The sequence below is a fragment of the Pararge aegeria genome, chromosome 24 (assembly GCF_905163445.1).
Source record: "Pararge aegeria chromosome 24, ilParAegt1.1, whole genome shotgun sequence".
In the NCBI taxonomy this organism is placed as follows: domain Eukaryota; kingdom Metazoa; phylum Arthropoda; class Insecta; order Lepidoptera; family Nymphalidae; genus Pararge; species Pararge aegeria.
Genome location: NC_053203.1, coordinates 1,910,731 through 1,931,539, shown reverse-complemented (window position 1 = coordinate 1,931,539; position 20,809 = coordinate 1,910,731). Strand labels below are relative to the sequence as shown.

General features: G+C 34.7%; 1 protein-coding gene across 11 annotated transcripts in view; it reads right to left on the bottom strand.

Annotated features, from left to right (window-relative positions):
• Nucleotides 1-13,503: 13,503 nt before the first annotated feature.
• Nucleotides 13,504-20,809, bottom strand: part of LOC120634482 (nuclear factor 1 B-type) — a 102,839-nt gene continuing 95,533 nt past the window's right edge. For 9 of the 11 annotated variants that reach the window (XM_039905108.1, XM_039905109.1, XM_039905112.1 and 6 more), the window contains 3 exons: nucleotides 19,264-19,352; nucleotides 17,666-17,754; nucleotides 13,504-14,718 (listed from right to left, as the gene is read on the bottom strand). In XM_039905108.1, the coding sequence (XP_039761042.1) occupies nucleotides 14,567-14,718; nucleotides 17,666-17,754; nucleotides 19,264-19,352 (330 nt within the window). In that variant the 3' untranslated portion in view covers nucleotides 13,504-14,566. The remainder of the gene's footprint in view (nucleotides 14,719-17,665; nucleotides 17,755-19,263; nucleotides 19,353-20,809) is intronic. The other 2 variants (XM_039905110.1, XM_039905118.1) reach the window with 1 other exon arrangement.

Genomic DNA, 20,809 nt, shown 5'->3' with positions numbered 1-20,809 from the left:
AAATATCACTCGTTTTTTGGGTCGTTTTTTTTTAATCCACTACACGTTAGCCCTAGAAAGCAATCTCACCCAGTGATGATGCGGTCTAACATATTAATAGACTAACTTCTACGAGTCGTCGTACGGGAACGCTTAATCGCTTAGCGCCGCGTCTTAGTCGGTAGGGTGGTAAGTAGTTCAGAAATTATCAATCGAAATTGGAAATACCCCAACCGGGATTTGAACCCAGTACTACCCAACTTAAAACCAAAAGGTCATTGAATTAATGGCACGTTATAAAAGCGTTACGATACTGAACCCAGCGAACGAAAGACGACTCGACGTGACCTCACAAAATATGTCTATCTTCGTCTACTTTTCGCAGACGATATGCAGATGTCACTAAATTATGCTACTTTATTTAATTTTGTTCTTATTTAAATATGTAGGTACTTAAATGTCAAAAGGTTTTAAACTGAATTCAGTTTGAGTCGATAATAATATGTCCCATTTCTATTTTTACCCAAAATAACCTATCACATTTCACCTTTATAATTGAACGCTCTAGATTGCTAAATGCGATATTCGCGAATCGCCAAAGGAACTAAAGAAAATCTTACCAAATCAATATAAAAATCATTTTCTATATTTTCATTAGTTTCATCTTCAGTTACAGCTGATATCTTTATTTTATTTCCATCAACATAAACATTCAATATTATTTCCGACATGACGAAGAGCAAATATCGAAAATTGATAATCGAGCGAATCGGAAATTCCCATTTCTGCCCTCTGCATACCCGTTGTCATGACGACCGTCCACAAAAGAATAGACCCCTCCAAAATATCCCTACCTCATTCTGCCTTAAAGCCTCATTCCATGTGGAAAAGAGATGGCTGTATTTTCACGTTGCGTTCGGGAGAGAACATGCCCAAGGAAAATCGATATCGCACAAGGCTAGGCGTCGATTATCCGGTCTATTCAATCTAAAAGCCGTAAGGTATTAAGTCTTTTATAACTTTACTGAAAATTGAATTGTATTACATGAAGTTACGGTTCACATTGAATAAACAATTGTTGTTGGTTGAGCTCCTGTATATCCAAAAGGAAGTTTAGCGGGCCCACCGCATGACATCGACTATTGATTTTCGCGATCGCAACCGAGTGGGACTTCGATTTATTGAACAATTCTCAAACGAGCCCGGTGGTGTTCTATATTTAAAAGAGGGTTGAAGTTTAATTAAAAACTAAAATGGCGCTTCATGAAATAGTAGGAATATCGCAGCCAATGTAGCTATTCTTTTTAAGTTCTTTGTTTAACCTACTTGGTTGAGTATATTGTGTGATACAAAATACATATCTAAACTCTTTCATGTACACATTTTTTGGATACACTCATATTTCTGTGGTTGTACAGTGTACAATGAATGTTCATTAAAGGATTTTTTTATGTGCAATAGGCAGTCCCAAGGTCCATTATTTTTTTTTCTTTGATAAATCTGTGGAGTGAGTCAGAATTCTTTATGGTTTCACTAACTGTTAAACCAAAGTTATTAATTTTAATCGTATCTTTTGAAAAAAAAGATACTCGAACTGTCAGAAAAACATTTGCAATGATGACGTCTTCGACCTCGCTGGCACAGTGGTGAGCACTGTGGTCTGATTGGTGCGGTTCGATCCGCAGCAGGAGAAATTTGGGAATTTATAATATCTGCATTTTATCTGGTCTGGCCTATTAGGAGACTTCTGCCACACATAAAAGTAAATCGACTTCACATAAAAGTAAAAGTTTGATTTAAATATTGAACTTTATTATGGTGATTTCATTTCTTATTTATTTGATAACTATCCGTCAACACTATTACATAACAGAATAATTAAAATACAGTAATAATCAATGATATGGCCTCATAAGAAGGCTCAGAGTCACTCAGCGGGCGATGGCTCAGCTATGCTCGGAGTATCTCTCTGTGAACCAAAGTTACCGACATAGCTCAAGGAGTCGCGAAGCTGAAGTTGCAAAGGACGGGTCACTTAGTTCGGAGAAAAGATGGACGTTGGGGCCCCAAGCAATGGCAGCACTGGTCGACCTCCAACGAGGTGGACAGACGACATGAACCGTGTCGCAGGTAGCCGCTGGATCAAAGCGGCACAAAACCGTGGAATTTGGAACTCCCTACAAAAGACCTATGTCCAGCAGTGGACGTCTATCGGTTGATGTGATGATGATGATGAATAATCAATAAATTACATTTATATTAATTTATACAAAATTAGAATTTCTGCCTCCAGGCAGCCCTACATGGAGTTTAATAGGTATATAGCATGTAAACGCTTTTATAATATGATTCCTAAGGTGATTTTGGACCTGCCAATGCACAGGTTTAAAGAATTTGTTAAAACACATTTATTACAGCGAGGTTACTATACAATTGAGGATTTTTTTAATGACAAGGTTGCTTGGAAGCATCCGGCTCCGCTTTCAGCTCTCACAAGATAGAAAAATTAATGTTAAAATGCAAAATGTAAATTGTTGATGTTGGAAAAGAGCAACTGCTGAGTTTCTTGCCGGCTTCTTCTCGGTAGAATCTGCCTTCCGAACCGGTGGTAGAATCACTACAAACAGACAGACTTGACGTTTCAAAAGTGCTTATATTAGGCCTACTTGAATAAATGAATTTTGAATTTTGAATTTTGAATTTTTAAATAAGAGAGTCGTATCTAATTATTAATGCTTTCAAAATGCCGTTACTGCTTACCCACGTTATGAATGAATGAATGAATACACTTTTATTGTACACGAAAGAAAAAATGTAGTTACAGAGATATAAATACATATCAAGAGAGTACAATTTGGCGGCCTTATCGCTACATAGCGATTTCTTCCGGGCAACCAATGGCGTAAAAGGAAAAAAACATAGAAAACGTTATTTTCATCAAGGATGCTATTCGTTTCCTTCTAATGGCAAACAAAGTCATCAGTATGAGCCCTCGCGAACATTTCAGATGCACTACAATAACGGGGTAAGCCCAACAGCATTCTGAAACCATCATTATACTGCCTGTGTATAGTTGGTCCACAGGAATCCTGTGTAAAAGGTTTGACAAAAGGCTTTGAACAAACTAACTTTTGCTTCCTGGCAACAACAGGCAAACCTGTGGACCAACATACGAGTATTACAGCGCACCGCTAAAGCCCTACGCCCTATCTCTACATCATCCGTAACAACATATCCTAGATATTCAAAATACGACCATTCAGTATACTTTCAAAAAATTCAAAATTCAAAATTATATATGAGCCCATATGACTGTCTTTTTAACAACTCTTTTAGTGACCTAACTTTAATTTTAGCTTCCATTTTTTTTTTGAGTACTAATATAGGTATTTTGAACATCAATAGCCTAACGGTAACTACTTGATCCCGGTTTGCACGAAAGCTAAGGAACGCTAGAATCACATTTCTAATGATGTATAAAGAATTAAAACGTTTCAGCAACTCTTAGATGATGACTAACGACGTTAGGCGCCATCTAGAGTCACGACACTAATTCTGCTGTACGTAATGTTTAGGTAACTCGTAACTTGTCAGATGAAAAAATATTATTTTCTTTTCATTTCAATCTTGATTTGAAGAAACCGTCGATCCAATCATACAATATATAAATATACTACAAGACACACATCGCCATCTAGTCCCAAAGTAAGCGTAGCTTGTGTTGAGGGTACTAAGACGACTGATGAATATTTTTATGAATAATATATAAAAATACTTATAATATACATAATAAACACCCAGACACTGAAAAACATTCGTGTTAATCAGACTAACATTTTCCAGTTGTGGAAATCGAACCCACGGCCTTGAACTCAGAAAGCAGGGTCGCTGCCCACTGCGCCAATCGGCCGTCCAATGAGGAGCGAGGAAGAAAAAAGCTTTGTAAAAGTCCATGGGACATCAATTAAATACGCTACGATGCAGATCCTTACGATGCCTTGCAGTTCGATGGTAGAGAGGTAGAAAGTTGATAGTAGAAATGCTACATTCGGTTTGACGGTTTTTTCGGTTTTATTGAACTTACATACATCTGAAAAATATAATAAGACAAACACAAAATACCACACTTTGTCACAAGAATCACAGACAAGTTAGAATCGATTGGTGAAAGGTAAATGAAAAATATAATAACACAAACGCAAAATACTTCATTTTGTCACAAGAATCATAGACAAGTTAGAATCGATTGGTGAAAGGTAAATGAAAAATATAGTAACACAAACGCAAAATACCTCATTTTGTCACAAGAATCATAGACAAGTTAGAGTCGATTGGTGAAAAATGAATGTATGCTTTGATTAGGCGTTACTTATTTATGAATTGTCTATTTCGTCGTAAGAAAAAGGGCATAGGGCATCTCCCTTTAGGGGCACAGAGTTCAATCCCCAGCACGCAACTTTAACTTTTAATCTTTTACATATTGCAAATTAAAAACAAGCCGGCTTTACTTTGCAGAATTCCATCATATAGGTGCCTACAATGAAAATTTAACATAATTAGGCGATGCTCCTCAGGAGATGTTAACTTTAAGAATTACTTAACAATTATTCATTGTACATCTTCTGAGGATGCTTTTGGCGACCTCAAATAGAATGAACAAGAAATCGCTTTAAAAGTTTAGGCCGCCTTTGTAACACGAATTTTAATTTATTTCTTTTTGTTTTTGTGTGCAATATAGTATTTATGATTGATTGATTGATTGACCTCCTTGGTGCAACAGTGTGCGCTGTGAGTTTAAATGCGAGGTCCAGGTTCGATTCCGGGCAGGGACAATTTATGAACTTTCTCTGGTCTGGTCTGGTGGGAGGCTTCGGCTGTGGCTGGTTGCCACCCCACCGACAAAGACGTGCCGCTAATCGATTTATTGTTCCGGTGCGATGTCGCGTAGAAACCCGCTACCATCTTAGACCGCATCATCACATAAAACCAAGTGAGATTGCGGGCAAAAGCCCGTAGTAGTAGTAGTTGTAGTGGAAAAAAAATGCTCGGACAACAAAACAATGCTGCGAAATGTGCGTAGAGAGTAAGTACATTGCCGAAGATCTGTTTGATGTGAAGTAGATCGAAGTTACTATAAATCACACCAAACAGATTCCCCTGCTCTTCGCGGAGTATAGCAAATTGAGTATATTGTACTTTGAAAAATACATTATTGTGCCGACCCCAGATATCGTTGGCAAAAATATTCTCCAGAAGGCTTTGAAGTCGGACTGATAGAAAATATTTCAAAACAAATACAATTATTTAAGGTGCAGCTGTTGGCGCTGCGGTTTAGGTTTGTCAGTTGTGGGAAACGAACCCACGGCCTAGAACTCAAAAAGCAGGGTCGCTGCCCACTGCGCCATCCGGCCGTCAAACACAGGCTTAACACCTACGGCTCTGGTTGATACAACCAGCGCAGCATATTGCAGGACATTGCGTGTTCCTTTCATGTCTTTATAGGCGATGGGTTTCTACTTACCATCAGGTGAGCCATCCGCTTTGTCCGTCAAGTATTGCTATAAAAAAGGTCAGATGGCAGCATAATCAGTGGAAAAAAAATGAAGTATGTCACAGCTAGTTTTATTAAAAAGGTAAGTGGATTAAATAAAAGTCAACTCTTCTTTGTTTCATTGTATTGCATCAACTGTAACACTTTCAGTTTTCATCGTTATTGAGCAAAGTTTACCTACATTATTATAATTGCCTTAAATTTATCGCGAAACCATTTCACTCTAGTGAAAAATCATTACACATTTTCAAAGAAATCTATCTTAACACCCCGTTTGTAAAAAACTAAAAAAAAAACATTTAAAAGTGTTAGAACCCAGAGCCAGCACGGTTAGACAAAATAAAACTTCGCACCAACACAACTACTGAGTTCCTTGTACTTCAAAACACTTCATAAAGAAAATAGTTGCTCCTAAAAAGTAAACTATAAATAATATATTTATACGTTACTACTGAAAAACAAAGCATTTTTTAAAAATTAAAATGGTGCTTCTTTTCTCTGAAAATACTAGTAATAAAATAAAAAAAAAAATCTTTGCATACTTTGCATAAAAATACCTTATCGTAATTTGTGCGACGCGACAAGCGTGAGCGGTGACTTTGTAATTATGTACATAATTTGACGTGCGTATGGTTCTCGTTGAATAAAAATTGTAAAGTATTTTTATTCACATTTTTTAATTGCGAAACATAAATAATAATTAACAAAATTTTTTTAATAAATTCCAGATTGTTTTTAAAATATTTATATATGAAATTGATAAAAAAAAGTATTAAATTAATTGAGACAAAAATTAATTAAATTGTAATTTTTTTTTTTATTATTTTTACTTGTAACTTAAAGTATGATTTAGAATAAATAAAAAATTGTTGTAATTAGAATATTGTTTTAAGACGGTTAAAAACTGTAGTCATTCTTAAAAATACACTATGCGATTCAAAACCGCTTGTAAAATCAAATTTGAATAGTATTTTGAGTTAAAAAAAAATTTAAAAAAACTTGTTTGGAGTGAAATAATTTCGCGTCAAACGTGGGCATAACAACGCATGTTATGTCAATTGCTCCAACCCCTCGTGACAATACACACACGGCACCCGAGTGCCGTTCATATTTTATTTAAGCTTTAAGCACCAATTTTCTTTATAACAAGTCGTTCGAAATAATTAAACGACTAAAATTCTATAAATATCTTACTATGTATAGGTTAAAAATACATGTTATAACATTTTTACAAGTCTATCTTTAGTTTAATATTCGAGTGTAAACCAAGTGCCACATCTTTTATTTATTTTTATTATAATTCCCAGTTATCATTTTTACACTTTAGTTTTCCTTATAATATCCGAACATGGCATTTGCTTTACACAGGCACAGTTTTTAACACAAAAGTTTTAAAAAAAGATAAAAAAAAAACCCTAAATAGAAAAAAATTTAAAATAGGGAAAGAACAAACGTTGTAACTCTTATTGTGAACTACAGTTTAATTATACATATAGAAAATCATATAAATACACTCCGGAAAATATTTACAGACAATAATGATCATGAACACAATCAAATATACTAAAAAAATAATTAATAAATTCGCTAAACAATTTATAATTGCACATCTGATTCGATGAACTAAAAACACGTACCTAAGAGTATTTTTCTATTGGTTAATAATTATTTTTACAATTATATTTTAGTTACGTATGTTATTTCAATTCAGAAATCCAAAAAAAGAACCTAACAATAAGACGGATTTTCGTTACATTATTCATAAATACATATAGTATTTGGGATTGAAATTATAAATTGTAAACTATTTAATAGGATATTAATAAACGTGATTTCAATCGTCAAACAATTTAAGAAGCTTTGCCAAAATTCTGGGGATCGTTTATCTACAAATTTTAAAAACAAAAAGCGAGCCTAATCGAAATGTTGCGTAGAGTAAGATATACATGCCAGTAAAGTAGATAGAAATAGAAATAGGTACGTAAGTGGGTATAATGTAGGTAAGTACTAAAATTATAGAATATATTAGAAGTATTAATATGTCAGCGAAACTACGCATCGAAGCTTTACAATAATTGTACAATAATTATTAGATGAGGGTTAAAGTTATTCTCTGGATTTTAAAACAATCTCCAGACTGCGGGGTTCACAGTTATTTTAGTTATAAATAGAGAAAATACATTTTTTTGGAAGGAGGTCACCAAACAGTTGAAATAGGAGACAAAAAATTACAGCCCTATATGGCTATAGTAATCCAAAAAAATATAAAACCAATTAAAAGTACAAATGTTCAGAATAAATCTACCGGATTAGGGATATACAAAATCGATAAGAGATCCATATATAAGCTTCCGCGTAAAACAAATTAACAATGAAGTTACGATGGCTTCCAAAATAACAATAATCATTTATTTCTAGTTAGCACGTTGTATAGAACGCATCATAAATATACAATATTGTTGTATCTAAGGCACATAATGTTTAGGCTTCAATTATTACTCCATATAGTAACAATGGTGCTAATCAAATGTTCGAACAAATTTACACTGCGACAAACATGAATATATTAACGACAAACAAGAACCGCCACTGACGCAATTATCACAGCCATTGCGATTGGCTAAAACTCTTCCACTATTGGATAAAATACACAGTTTTATAATGACTGTTATGATTTCAACCAATAACGTCAACTACAATGATTGCAATGTTATAGTGACCAGTTTACTGCTAGGATGGCGATTCTTGAACGACACTAAAGCTTTCAGGAGTGTTTGGATTTCCATTTCCACCAAACAGTATCTACATGAGTTACGAATTTCGAAAATGAATACCCGAAAGTTCCCTAATCGAGTATAACAAAACCTGCACCCTAATTTTAAGATTTACACGATTGCAATTCTAGGGTCGATTGCAAATATCTGACTGTAATTTCAGAGTAAAATATAACTAATCTGCCTTATTTTAAAGCTCCAATTCATTCTACGGTCGAATGAAAATGGTTTTACAGAATTTACGACCCTAAAATCGAATAAGATTAGGTAAATTTTACATTGTTAAAATATTTATGCTAATTTGAAAATTAAAGTGCTGCTTAAAATTTACATCTCAGGTACTCCGCTAGTTTACCATACCATTTCATATACCATGTTTGTCGCAAACTCATCAACTATTGCAAAGCTAGTAATAAAAATACTACTGAATCTACTGACGCTGTCAATAAAAAACTTTTCACCTCTCATCTTTCAACTATAATTACAGTTCATAATATAATTGTTATAATTATTATAACAAATGCATTTCATACAACATGTCCCTTCCTGTTTACAATAGTGTAATAACCTTTCCCTAAGCACTAGCCGTGCAATGCCAATCATACAAAACGACTATTTCAATATAAGACACGTCCAGAATGAACAATTTAATCACAGTCTAGAATTTTCTGCACCAATGAGCTTTTAAATTCGTCACCAATATTGCCGTCGTTACAAATTTAATTAATTCGTTTTTATAATACGACAGAACCGTGTTGGTAATCCGATTGTATTTAAAAGCCTTAAGTGACTTCACTATTTAATTTTTCTGTATTATAACCTCTAATAGTGTCTATCGCTAGCAATTGACTAATTCTCGCCCTCTGCCTAGTTCGTTCTATATTAGCTGTAATAATTTATTATATCTCTATAGTTTTCTGTGAAATAGCTATGTACGAAACCGCCTCTGTATTTTATATCAAATTTATTTTCGTTCCGGCATACTAATAGTTTATTACTAATAGAAAAAATATCGCGAGTCAACCTTTACAATATTGGATTCAACTACGTCAGTACCAATTTCTAGCTTCACTAAAGCTGTTTTTTTTATAATTACTATTATTTTATACTTTTTTTAATTTATTGCTTGTCATTTATTGCTACGTTACCTAAAACTAGATTCTAATTAAGTTTTAACGTTAGGGCAACTGAGATACTATTTCGAAATCAAAAGGCTCCTATTTGTCTAAATTAAATTAATGGTACCACAAAATGGTTTCAAGGGATCCTGTTAAAAATAATGTGTTCATGATTGACCATACGATGTTACGTGGGATATGATTCTCTATGTCATAAAAATCGTTACTACACAAAACGCTTAATTGTGTTTGTGACGCCATTTTTGAACACTTCATACGATAATTTTTAGTGTTACCACTTAAACTGCAATTTAGTTTTTATAGGTTTTTGTGTATTACTAAACTTTGTGCTTTATTTCTTATGACCTTTTTTCTATGTTTTATAACATAGAAAAAAGGTACTTTTAATAAATCTAATTGTATTTTGTGACGTCAAAACACAAACACACCCAATTAGAACGCACACACACAAACAAACAATTAATATTGTTTGTATGGTGTACACTTCTGATTTTCTTCAATATTCATTTAAAAAAAATACTTTGGTTTAAAAAAAGTGGGAATTTTTAAGTTTAAAATTATTGGCTTTAACTTTAACTATCGTATTATTTGCAGGTTATGCTGTTCTCATTAAAAAATTATGTCTTTTATATCCGAAGACATTCATTAAATCCAGCTCCACAAGATTTTTATGATTATATTTGAGCTGTCGCGAATTTTTTGTGAAGATAATTGTATATCTATCGAAAATGGACTCACAAATTACGTTTACAAGTGTATTACGATTAAAATATCATCTCGAGAAAAAAATCGTTAAACCTCTATCACGAAAACTTGGCAGTAAGAGATACGTTAATGTTACTGATAATTTCCTCTACCGATTTTATAAATTGTAACTCTTCCAATTTTTCATTAGTAATAATTAGTGTTGACCAGAAAAAACATTTACTCTATAATTTGAAAAAAATGAGCAGTCACACTTGGGATGTCTAGCAGTATCCGTAAATGACAAAATAACGGGTCATAGAATTTTCAGATTTTTTAAGTTTTCCCGATATGCTTCGCCACGTCAGTGACTTCTGTGATCTGCCGCATGGATGTTTCATCAAAAAATTATATAAATATTTTGAAAAAGTAATCTTCATTGACTTATAAGGAGCTATAGCTCATCACATTTTTGTAATACTCAGTCAGAATTTCAGAATTGTATTTTTAATTTACTATCATCATAATTTAAAGCTTATTGTTAAAATTGATAAATTATTAAAAAAAAACTTGAATTTTTCAGCCGATAATTGCCAGTTTAGTGATAGAATCCCCTCTGTGTGTAACATCATAGTTCAATACAATTATGTTAATCGTATCATGAACACCAAAGATTCACTAAAATCAACTAAACCGTACCGTACTTATACATCTAAGTCTATTAAAAAATCTTGTATATATATTTGGATCTCGTTAAGTGTAATTTGGCCACAAATTTAGTTATCACCCTTTACAAATAAACGTAAGGGGTTTTTTAAATGTAAATATACTTTATTTTAAGTACAATTAATTTACATTGTAACTCTAATGACTAGTTTTTCACGTATGGCCTCGGGATTGTAATAAAAAAAAAATGTTAAAAATCGAAAAAAATTACAATGACGTTTTTCCAATTTCCAATTCGTGTCAAAGATTTGAATCATTCGATATGGCCGCCACAATGAAGTAAGTGAGCTCACTCAATTGTTATTAGTTGCAGATTAATTTAACAACTTTGTTGCACTATCAACGCAGTTCAACAAAGTTCGCCACTGACCTCTAGATAGCCTACTGCCACTCTCTTGCCGTCTCAAATTGAATGACGCCATTTTGGCGCTGTTAGTATGAAACTGTTATACGAGTGTCCGAGGAACTAAAATTAGAATTACTGAAACCATAAACAAGAAGTTTTTTTATAATAATAATTGCCGGACTAAGTAAATGGGCCACCTGATGCTAAGTGAAAACCCATCGACAATAAAGTAACTGACATGCAAAGAACACGTCCTCTAAAGCGCCAATCTGTGTCCATCTACCTAAGGCGTTGGTGTTAAGACCCATGTGCCTGCAATTGGTCCAGCAACCACGCCCAGTTCCAGAAACACTCGTATGTCATAAGTGTAGCTTCAAATAGGGATTTTTTGTTCCACTAAAAGCCATTCCTTTGACTGCAATGTCACCTGTCACCTTGTAAGTTTCAATGTAGTCCAAGTTTATAACGTGCTTACCAGTATGACAGTTTTGCTATACATATTTTTTTAAGTACAATTGTTCGCTCCGCGTATATGTTCAACTTTTAAAAATCATTCAAATTAAGTTCACTCTATTTGTATAGTATCGTTTTTATTCGCAATCTGGTCTAGCCAATGGCAGAGCTCGCTTCCCGAGCCTACGGTTGTACACGAATGCTCATTGGCCCCAGCCAAATGGAGTTGCAAAGTTACTATCGACGCGAACGTAGAAAAACCACGCTGCTGATTCGAAAATGACTAGAATTTGATCTCTTGTTATTCCCGCTATCGTGGTAGACAACAGAATTCAAGTTAATTCGCCCCTGTGAAGTTGTTGTGCAGTGTGTGAGTGGAGTGTGGATCCAAATCATCAGATTATCCAGGCAGCATTGCCACGTGCTGTCTTGTCTCCCCTACAATCGAAATACGACCAAACAGATCTCGGTCTGGATCGCCTCGGTACGACCGGTAAGTATCTGCTTGTTGCTTAGACCAGTGCCTAACATTTGAAGAGTAGAACCTGCCCGTTTTACATCGGTGGAACATCCAATCGAAATTCGCGTTCTAAACCCAGTGACGTCACCGGATCTCCACGGCAAGATTCGTGTCGTCACAACAATCAATTATATTTTTAAAAAGATCTTATGGATGTATTTATGTAAATGTAAAAAAAAAATGAGTTTATCAATGCATTCAATTGAATTTAATTCAAAAGGGTCTTAGGTTTGTTTAGATTTAATTTAAGTGTTTTGTTCTCGCTCCAGAGACGGGCGATAATAACTGCGATTCAGTCTTGAACTATAGCAGTATTATCGAATTTGGGTTTCCTGATACACATTACATTATGTTCGCCTTATTTTTTACTATTTATAATTTACTGTGTATCTGTTAATTGAAATAAACTTATTATTATTACAGCCATACCCCTAATCGGTTTCTAGGCGACATCGTACCAGATTGATAAATTTCTTGCCGGCAAGTCTTTGTCGGTAAGGTGACCAAAGTGGTGACTCCATTCAGACCAGACCAAAGTGAACTCAGAAATTATAAATTCCAAAATTTCTCCAGCCCACCTCACATGTAAGAGTTGACAACTGCGCTTCTATAAAATAGAGGTCAGTGGGGTTTTAACACCGATGACCATTTAATATCAAATCATTGACACATTGTTATGGCATATCTACGATTAAAATCTTTGCTTTACGCCTCTTTGGCTGCGAAACATTTAAATGAGTGTTAATATATAACATTAATAATAATGGTTCCACGGTACAGATATAAGTGGATGGACTTACGAAAAGGAAAACCTACGGTTAAATTGTTCCTATTATATAAGTTATATACGATTTTATAAAAGGCACCTATAAAATGTCCCTCGACATATTCTCGAACTACTATTATCAACAAGTATTGCCTTTCGATTCGAATTTTCATAATTGACAAATTAAGGCAATCTTTACTTTATATTTCACTATATTCAAGTTTACTGCGGGATCAAAAATTAACGGGGCGCATGTAAAAAAATAAGTACGGGTTTTTTTTTTTAATTTAAGTTATTTGTATTGCACAGCAGCTTTAGTATTTATGAATTAGTATTAGTCATTATATTATTTTGAAAAATGCTATTGAAATTTCGGATCGAAAATGCCGCAATAAAGTTGATTAGCACTTGGCCTCTAATTATACAACTAAACTAATCTCATAAGCAAGGCTCGTCTTTCCTAAATATTCGTTCAATAAGTTAAAAAAAAATCTTCGGTAAACTATTTACGCTTAATCTATAATTTTTTTTTTCAATACAAAACGCACAACAACTAAACAAAAAAAAACAACTTATAATATCACACTTTCGTCAATCCGAAACATGTTTTTAACCTCTTAGTAACTGGAAGCATTTTTTTCATAAACCGCTTTTCCTAACTGCCTTATAGGTCAGCAAAAGAATAATTTCATAAGCTGCATAATAATATTTATTATTATCATTAATTATTAAATTTATTTCACTAAATTACTGGAAGGCTCAATCAATATCATACTTGATTTATATTCTATAAAAATATTAGAATATAGTTGTTTTTTTTAATTATTTTCCGTAATTTCAGATTCTTACATAAATATCCATTGGATTATTGCTTTCCGTTAACCTCTACATGATAAATAAGAAAAAATAAACATATTAACCGACAGTATCGATTACATATCAAATTCTCTACAGTAAAATAAATTTACTGCAAGACGTCATTTCAAAGTCACTGCGTGCGCGAGCGCCTAACGGACACTGACAGTTAATATGGCGCGAAATCCGATTCCAAATTCAAAAAGTTCAACTACAACCATCTCAGAGTCCAATCCAGTCCAAACTTCAACAACAATATTTACACTACGCGTTCCACTTTTTATTTTATTTTAAACAGAACATATACACAGCTGCCGACCGTTCTGTATGACATTGTAATAGCTACATCTTGTGACGTCAAATTTGACGATTACAAACTGCAGTGTTTCAACGCCATAGCTAATATTAATAATTGCACATTACAACAGTCAACGCCTGCACCAACATTTTATAAATGAAGCTTTTGCCGAATAAATGAGGCACATGCTGATGACGTCAGTCGCTTTTTTGGCACATCTAGTGCGATTGATGCAATTTTTTAAATATTAAAAACTCTTGTAATGTGTGGCAACTCAACGGCGTAGTGTTATGTACTGCCCAAATTATTGTCGAACAAAATTATTTTTAAATTTGAATTCCGAACGTATTCAAAATTTGAAAGTTTAAACAGTCCGATGCGTCACCGGGCGCCAATGGGGGAGCGGCGCCGGAGTCCACCTGAGCACAGTTGCGTTCGAACCGTCGGCCGGGTCGGACGCATTGTGCAGTATGGATCACGGTGAGCGCAAGTCCGGAGCCGGCTTGTCTGGTGCGATGTCTTCTGACGTGTCCACCACGACGGACTGGACATTGGGACCGGTGTCCATGGCCGTCGTGTCCGATGTTATCACGTTGGATTGGAAAAATCGTTCTGGAATGTAAAAGACTTCGAAAGTATGATTATTCCATACATTTAAGGGTAAAGCGTAATGTACAACGTGATAAAAAGTTAAATTTCCATACTTCAATTTTAATTCCTTTACGTTAAATAACATTCTACCAAATAAGACCTTTGTAGCTCCAGTGACACTAACATATTATCGATCTGTAAATCAATAATAAAACAGGGATAGACCTCGGGAATAAGCTCGACTTCACTGTCAAGGGGGCCGAGTTTAATTCCCAGCACGCAACTCTTACTTTTCAAGTTATGAGCGTTTTAAGTTATTAAAACATCACTTGCTTCAACGGTAAAGGAAAACAACGTGAGGAAACCTGCATGCCTCAGAGTTCTCCGTAATGTTCTTAAAGGTGTCCTGGAGTCCACCAATTCGCACTGGGCCAGCGTGGTGGACTACTACGTTTACTTCTTTTCATTGTGGGAGGCCGGAACCTTGTAATGGGTCGTTACTGGTTCACGTGACGAAGCTGACAAGCGCATTAATGTAAACTGCTATAATACAAATGAGAATAAAAATATAGGTCCCACGTCGGGCGCCAACACTCTTCAAAGTTCAGACAGCCATCATGTAATTACAGTTTCACTATCTAGCTCTTAGATTAGCTCAAAGTAGCTTAATACTAGAAAGCATTACGCGTGTACAACATATGATAATGGGGCTGGCTGAAAACCAGTGCTGCGCGTTTTAGTTTGCAGCTATACTGAGCCAGCTCCTTTGTCACACATTTTTTTTTTTTTAATTTTTATACTTTAACAATTATTTTATTTCACAAATGTGTGACAATAAATACGATTTTTCTGTCTTTCTTTCTTTCATATAAATAAATAAATATACTACGACAATACACACATCGCCATCTAGCCCCAAAGTAAGCGTAGCTTGTGTTATGGGTACCAAGATGACTGATGAATATTTTTATGAATAATATACATAAATACTTGTAATATACAGATAAACACCCAGACATCCAGCCATCATGTAATTACAGTTTCACTATCTAGCTCTTAGATTAGCTCAAAGTAGCTTAATACTAGAAAGCATTACGCGTGTACAACATATGATAATGGGGCTGGCTGAAAACCAGTGCTGCGCGCTTTAGTTTGCAGATATACTGAGCCAGCTCCTTTGTCACACATTTTATTTTTTAATTTTTATACTTTAACAATTATTTTATTTCACAAATGTGTGACAATAAATACGATTTTTCTTTCTTTCTTTCTTTCATATAAATAAATAAATATACTACGACAATACACACATCGCCATCTAGCCCCAAAGTAAGCGTAGCTTGTGTCCAAGATGTCCAAGATGACTGATGAATATTTTTATGAATAATATACATAAATACTTGTAATATACAGATAAACACCCAGACATCCAGCCATCATGTAATTACAGTTTCACTATCTAGCTCTTAGATCAGCTCAAAGTAGCTTAATACTAGAAAGCATTACGCGTGTACAACATATGATAATGGGGCTGGCTGAAAACCAGTGCTGCGCGCTTTAGTTTGCAGCTATACTGAGCCAGCTCCTTTGTCACACATTTTTTTTTTTTTTTATATACTTTAACAATTATTTTATTTCTCAAATGTGTGACAATAAATACGATTTTTCCTTCTTTCTTTCTTTCATATAAATAAATAAATATACTACGACAATACACACATCGCCATCTAGCCCCAAAGTAAGCGTAGCTTGTGTTATGGGTCACAAGATGAATATTTTTATGAATAATATACATAAATACTTGTAATATACAGCCAGATATATACACCCATAAACACCCAGACACTGAAAAACATTCATGTTCATCACACAAACATGTTCCAGTTGTGGAAATCGAACCCACGGCCATGGACTCAGAAAGCAGGGTCGCTGCCCACTGCGCCAGTCGGCCGTCAAACATATGTACGTATACTTTTAGTAATTACTTAGAAAGAATGGTAAACTAAGATCTTTAAAATAAATTTAAGATACATTTTATAAGATTTCCATCCAACATTATTTTTTGTTTGTATATATTTGTAGAAATTGTTGCAACAATAATGCATTTTTAAGGTTTTGAACGAGCCCACTTAATTTTTTTTCTTGTAATATGTGGTTTACGCAGTTGACGCCGCAATGAGTATTTGTACCATTCTGTTATATGATACTGTATTGTTGTTTGTGAACCCAAATAAAAAAATAGGTGTAGGGTAGGGTGTTTTAAGCACAAGTGCATAAAATTGATTTTCAGTCCCAAACACATAGGCAAAAGTACGACTTTAAGAGAATGAGAAGTGTAAAGAGGATTTTGTCATTAGACGCACGAATTGGCTGTTCAAAGCAGTGGCGTGCATAGAGGGTATGCACAGGGTATGCAGATACTAAATGAAGAAAATCTCCAGTAATTTCCTAAACTCGATTGACCTCTAAAGCTATGTTCACACAGGCGGGAAAAAGCTGGTGAAAAATTTACCAAAAAAAAAGTCAATCTCTAAGAGATAGCAGTTAAAGGGATTGTAATCACAGAATTAGGAAAATACAGAAACCTTGTACTACGTCTTGTATTGAAGCATCACTCCACTTTCGTAGTGTTAATTAAGCTTAATTTTGATAATATATCATGGATTTCCGCAAAGTAACGCCTGCTTCTATCCAATATATGAGGACCTGGAGGAGGAGGATAAAAACTTATCCATCATCATCAGCAACGCTTCATAAAATCATCACCGGCTCATCACAGGACACACATGAGAAGGGTTTAGGCCGTAGCCCACCGCACTGACCCAGGATAAGTGGAGAAAATTGGTGAAAGGCAAATGTATGTCTAGGAATCTCCTTTGATAGGCGCTACTTTCTTAGGCATTGCTTTGTTCGTGGTCTTTAGGTTATGAATAAAATCTCTATAAAATTCCGTAAGAAACGGTGAATTCATGAGTAAAGTTACCATCGTCTAGCAGCTCGACGTGGTTCGGGCCCCCGGGTGCCGTCATTATATTGAACTCCTCTTCTAACGTGGGGAATGGGGCGTTCCACCTGAAAATAAGACATGTTTTTAACTCTCGTCACGTATTAGGGTCTTATTTACAAACGTCGGAGTAGCTAAGCCGTCAAAGTCAGAAATATCTCGCAGTGCAGTACACTAGACTACACTAAATAAGCAATTCATTTAAAGAAAATTGTATACAATTTTACAATAAATTACCGGTTGATATCTTGGGGATGTCACTAAAGAAGTTCAAAGTTTGTATTAAGCGAAAGCTTATAGAAAAGTCCTATTATAGTATAAAGGATTACGTAAACGATAAAAAAGCTTGGGTGTAAACAATTGCTCTAACCAGGTTACTTCTTAAATATTTTCTAATGACAATGTGAGATGGTGATAACAAAAAGATCACCCGGCTAAGTTTGTTGTGTGCTTCTTCTTAGACCAGGGCGCGATTGGAACCCTCGTAGCTTTAGTTTTAAGTTTACGATTGTAGTTATCGCCATCACTACTCACTGCTATGTACACATTTTGTTTATAATAACGCATCAAAAGTGCCATCTATGTGCCTATTTGAATAAAGAAACTTGACTTTGACTTTATCTTTATTAAAGTAGACTCATAGATGGCACTTATGATGCGTACATTACATGAGAAATGTGTACACGGTAGTTGTAGATGATGAGCCTTCTTATGAGACACATAGACAGCGACCACGTTTCGGAGCCATAAGTCTTCACTGACAACATACTTCATAACTATGTATTACGACGTTATGCCACGTTCACTAATAAGGTTCTTAAAGTTTTTATATGATACAAGTAAACGGTAGGTTAGATCTAACTAAAGGTTTGGGATCTTATTTATCTCGGCTGACACATGACAGTATATATAATATATTATTGATAAATGATATCTTTCTCAGTTTTAATAAAAATAACTATAAATATACTACGACATTTCACACATCGCCACCTAGCCCCAAAGTAAGCGTAGCTTGTGTTATGGGTACTAAGATGACTGATGAATAATTTGTAAATGATATACATAAATACTTATAAAATACAGATAAACACCCAGACACTGAAAAACATTCATGTTCATCACACAAACATTTTTCAGTTGTGGGAATCGAGCCCACAGCCTTGGAATCAGAAAGCAGGGTCGCTGTCCACTACGCCAGTCCGCCGTCAATGTATTAAATTATATTCAAAGCGGTGACAACCTAGTTGGCAAGGAGTTCAATCCCCAGTAGGCACCGGTAACTTTTCGGAGTTATGTGCGTTTTGAGCAATTAAATATCATGCTTCGACGGTGAAGGGTAACATCATGAGGAAACCTGCATGCCTGAGAGTTCTCCATAATGTTCTCAATAGAGTGTGGAGTCCACCAATCCGCACTTGGTCAGCGTGGTGGGCTACGGCTTGAACCCTTCTCATTGTTGGGTTGGTGATGACGAATTGAGGATCAGTTAGCTGCCCATTTGGCTTATTTGATCGTAGTGCTGATTTACCAAAGAGGCTTTGGCATCCGACCGAAGGGGTACAGCCATCAGTTACCTGGGTGGTGCTCTAGGAGGGGCTCGCGGTGCGTAGAGTCCTAACCCCCCAGGTGGGGAACCTCCCCCTACAGGCCCGTAGCTGAAAACCTGCGAACAGAACGAAACAAGATTGAATAAAAAACCCGGTCAAGTTTTAGGAGAGTATTTTTTTTGGTTTTCTTCATCATCACAGTCATCAAAATTCAAAATTCAAAATTCAAAATTCATTTATTTGAAGTAGGCCGAATATAAGCACTTTTAAAACTCAAGTCTGTCTGTGTGTAGTGACTCTACCACCGGTTCGGAAGACAGATTCTACCGAGAAGAAGCCGGCAAGAAACTCAGCAGTTGCTCTTTCCAACATTAACAATTTACACTTTGAAATTCATTTTTCTATCTTGTGAGAGATGAAAGCGGAGCCGGATGCTTCCAAGCAACCTTGTCATTAAGAAATTCATCAATTTTATAATAACCTCGATGTAATATAAATGTGTTTTAACACATTCTTTAAACTTATGCATTTGTAGGTCCAAAATTACCTTAGGAATCATATTATAAAAGCGTATACTCAATCCCACAAATGACTTCAGCTGCACCTTTCGCAGACGATATGCAGATGACACTAATTTATGACCATTTCTTGTAAGTCGACTGTTTATATTTTTTTTATAAAGAAAAATCCACTTTTTGTTTATAAAGACTAATATGTTGTCTTACATCATCATATCAACCGTTGGACGTCCACTGCTGCTGTGGGCCTTTACACTTCAGAAGAAATGCATACGGGCTATTTGCAACGTAGGGCCATTAGAAAGTTGTAAACCTCTTTTTAGGAAATTAGGTATTCTACCACTGCCTTGTATGTATATAAGAGATACGTGTATATTTGTTAAAAGATATCCAAATTATTTCAAAAGAAATTGTGAATATAATACGTATAAAGTCATCAGATATCCCAAAAAGCTCTGTACTGCAAAACGATGCAATAGTACATATATAAAATGTGCTTGCGGTATGGCTGTAAAAATATATAATAAACTACCAACCGATTTCGAAAACATGAATCTTAATATGTTTAAGAATAAATTAAATAAAATGCTTCTCGATAAATGTTATTATGATGTAAAAGAATATTTATTATAAACTAAATAATTTTAAATATAAATTATGGATCATTATTTCGATTTGGTTATTTATCTATTTATTCACTGTCATTTTTAATTTAATCATGTGTTTGTAGTGTTTATTTTAATTTAATTTGACATTTAATTAAGGTTGACCTTTTTATATCCAATGAAGCAAATTTGCACACTAATAATTTAGTAGAATGTTACGCTTTCTAAAATAACTATATTGTTCACTAACATCTTTATATTGTACAAACGTTCTTGCAAATAAATGATTATTTTTATTACTATAAACACAACACTAACTAAGCACCGTAAAAAACATCCACGAGCATGCTTTCAACGACAGACTTTACCACGCCATGAAGGTGGCAGAGGAATAATAGATATCCAAAACCTACACAATAAACAAATAACGACACTCCGATCTTACTTTTA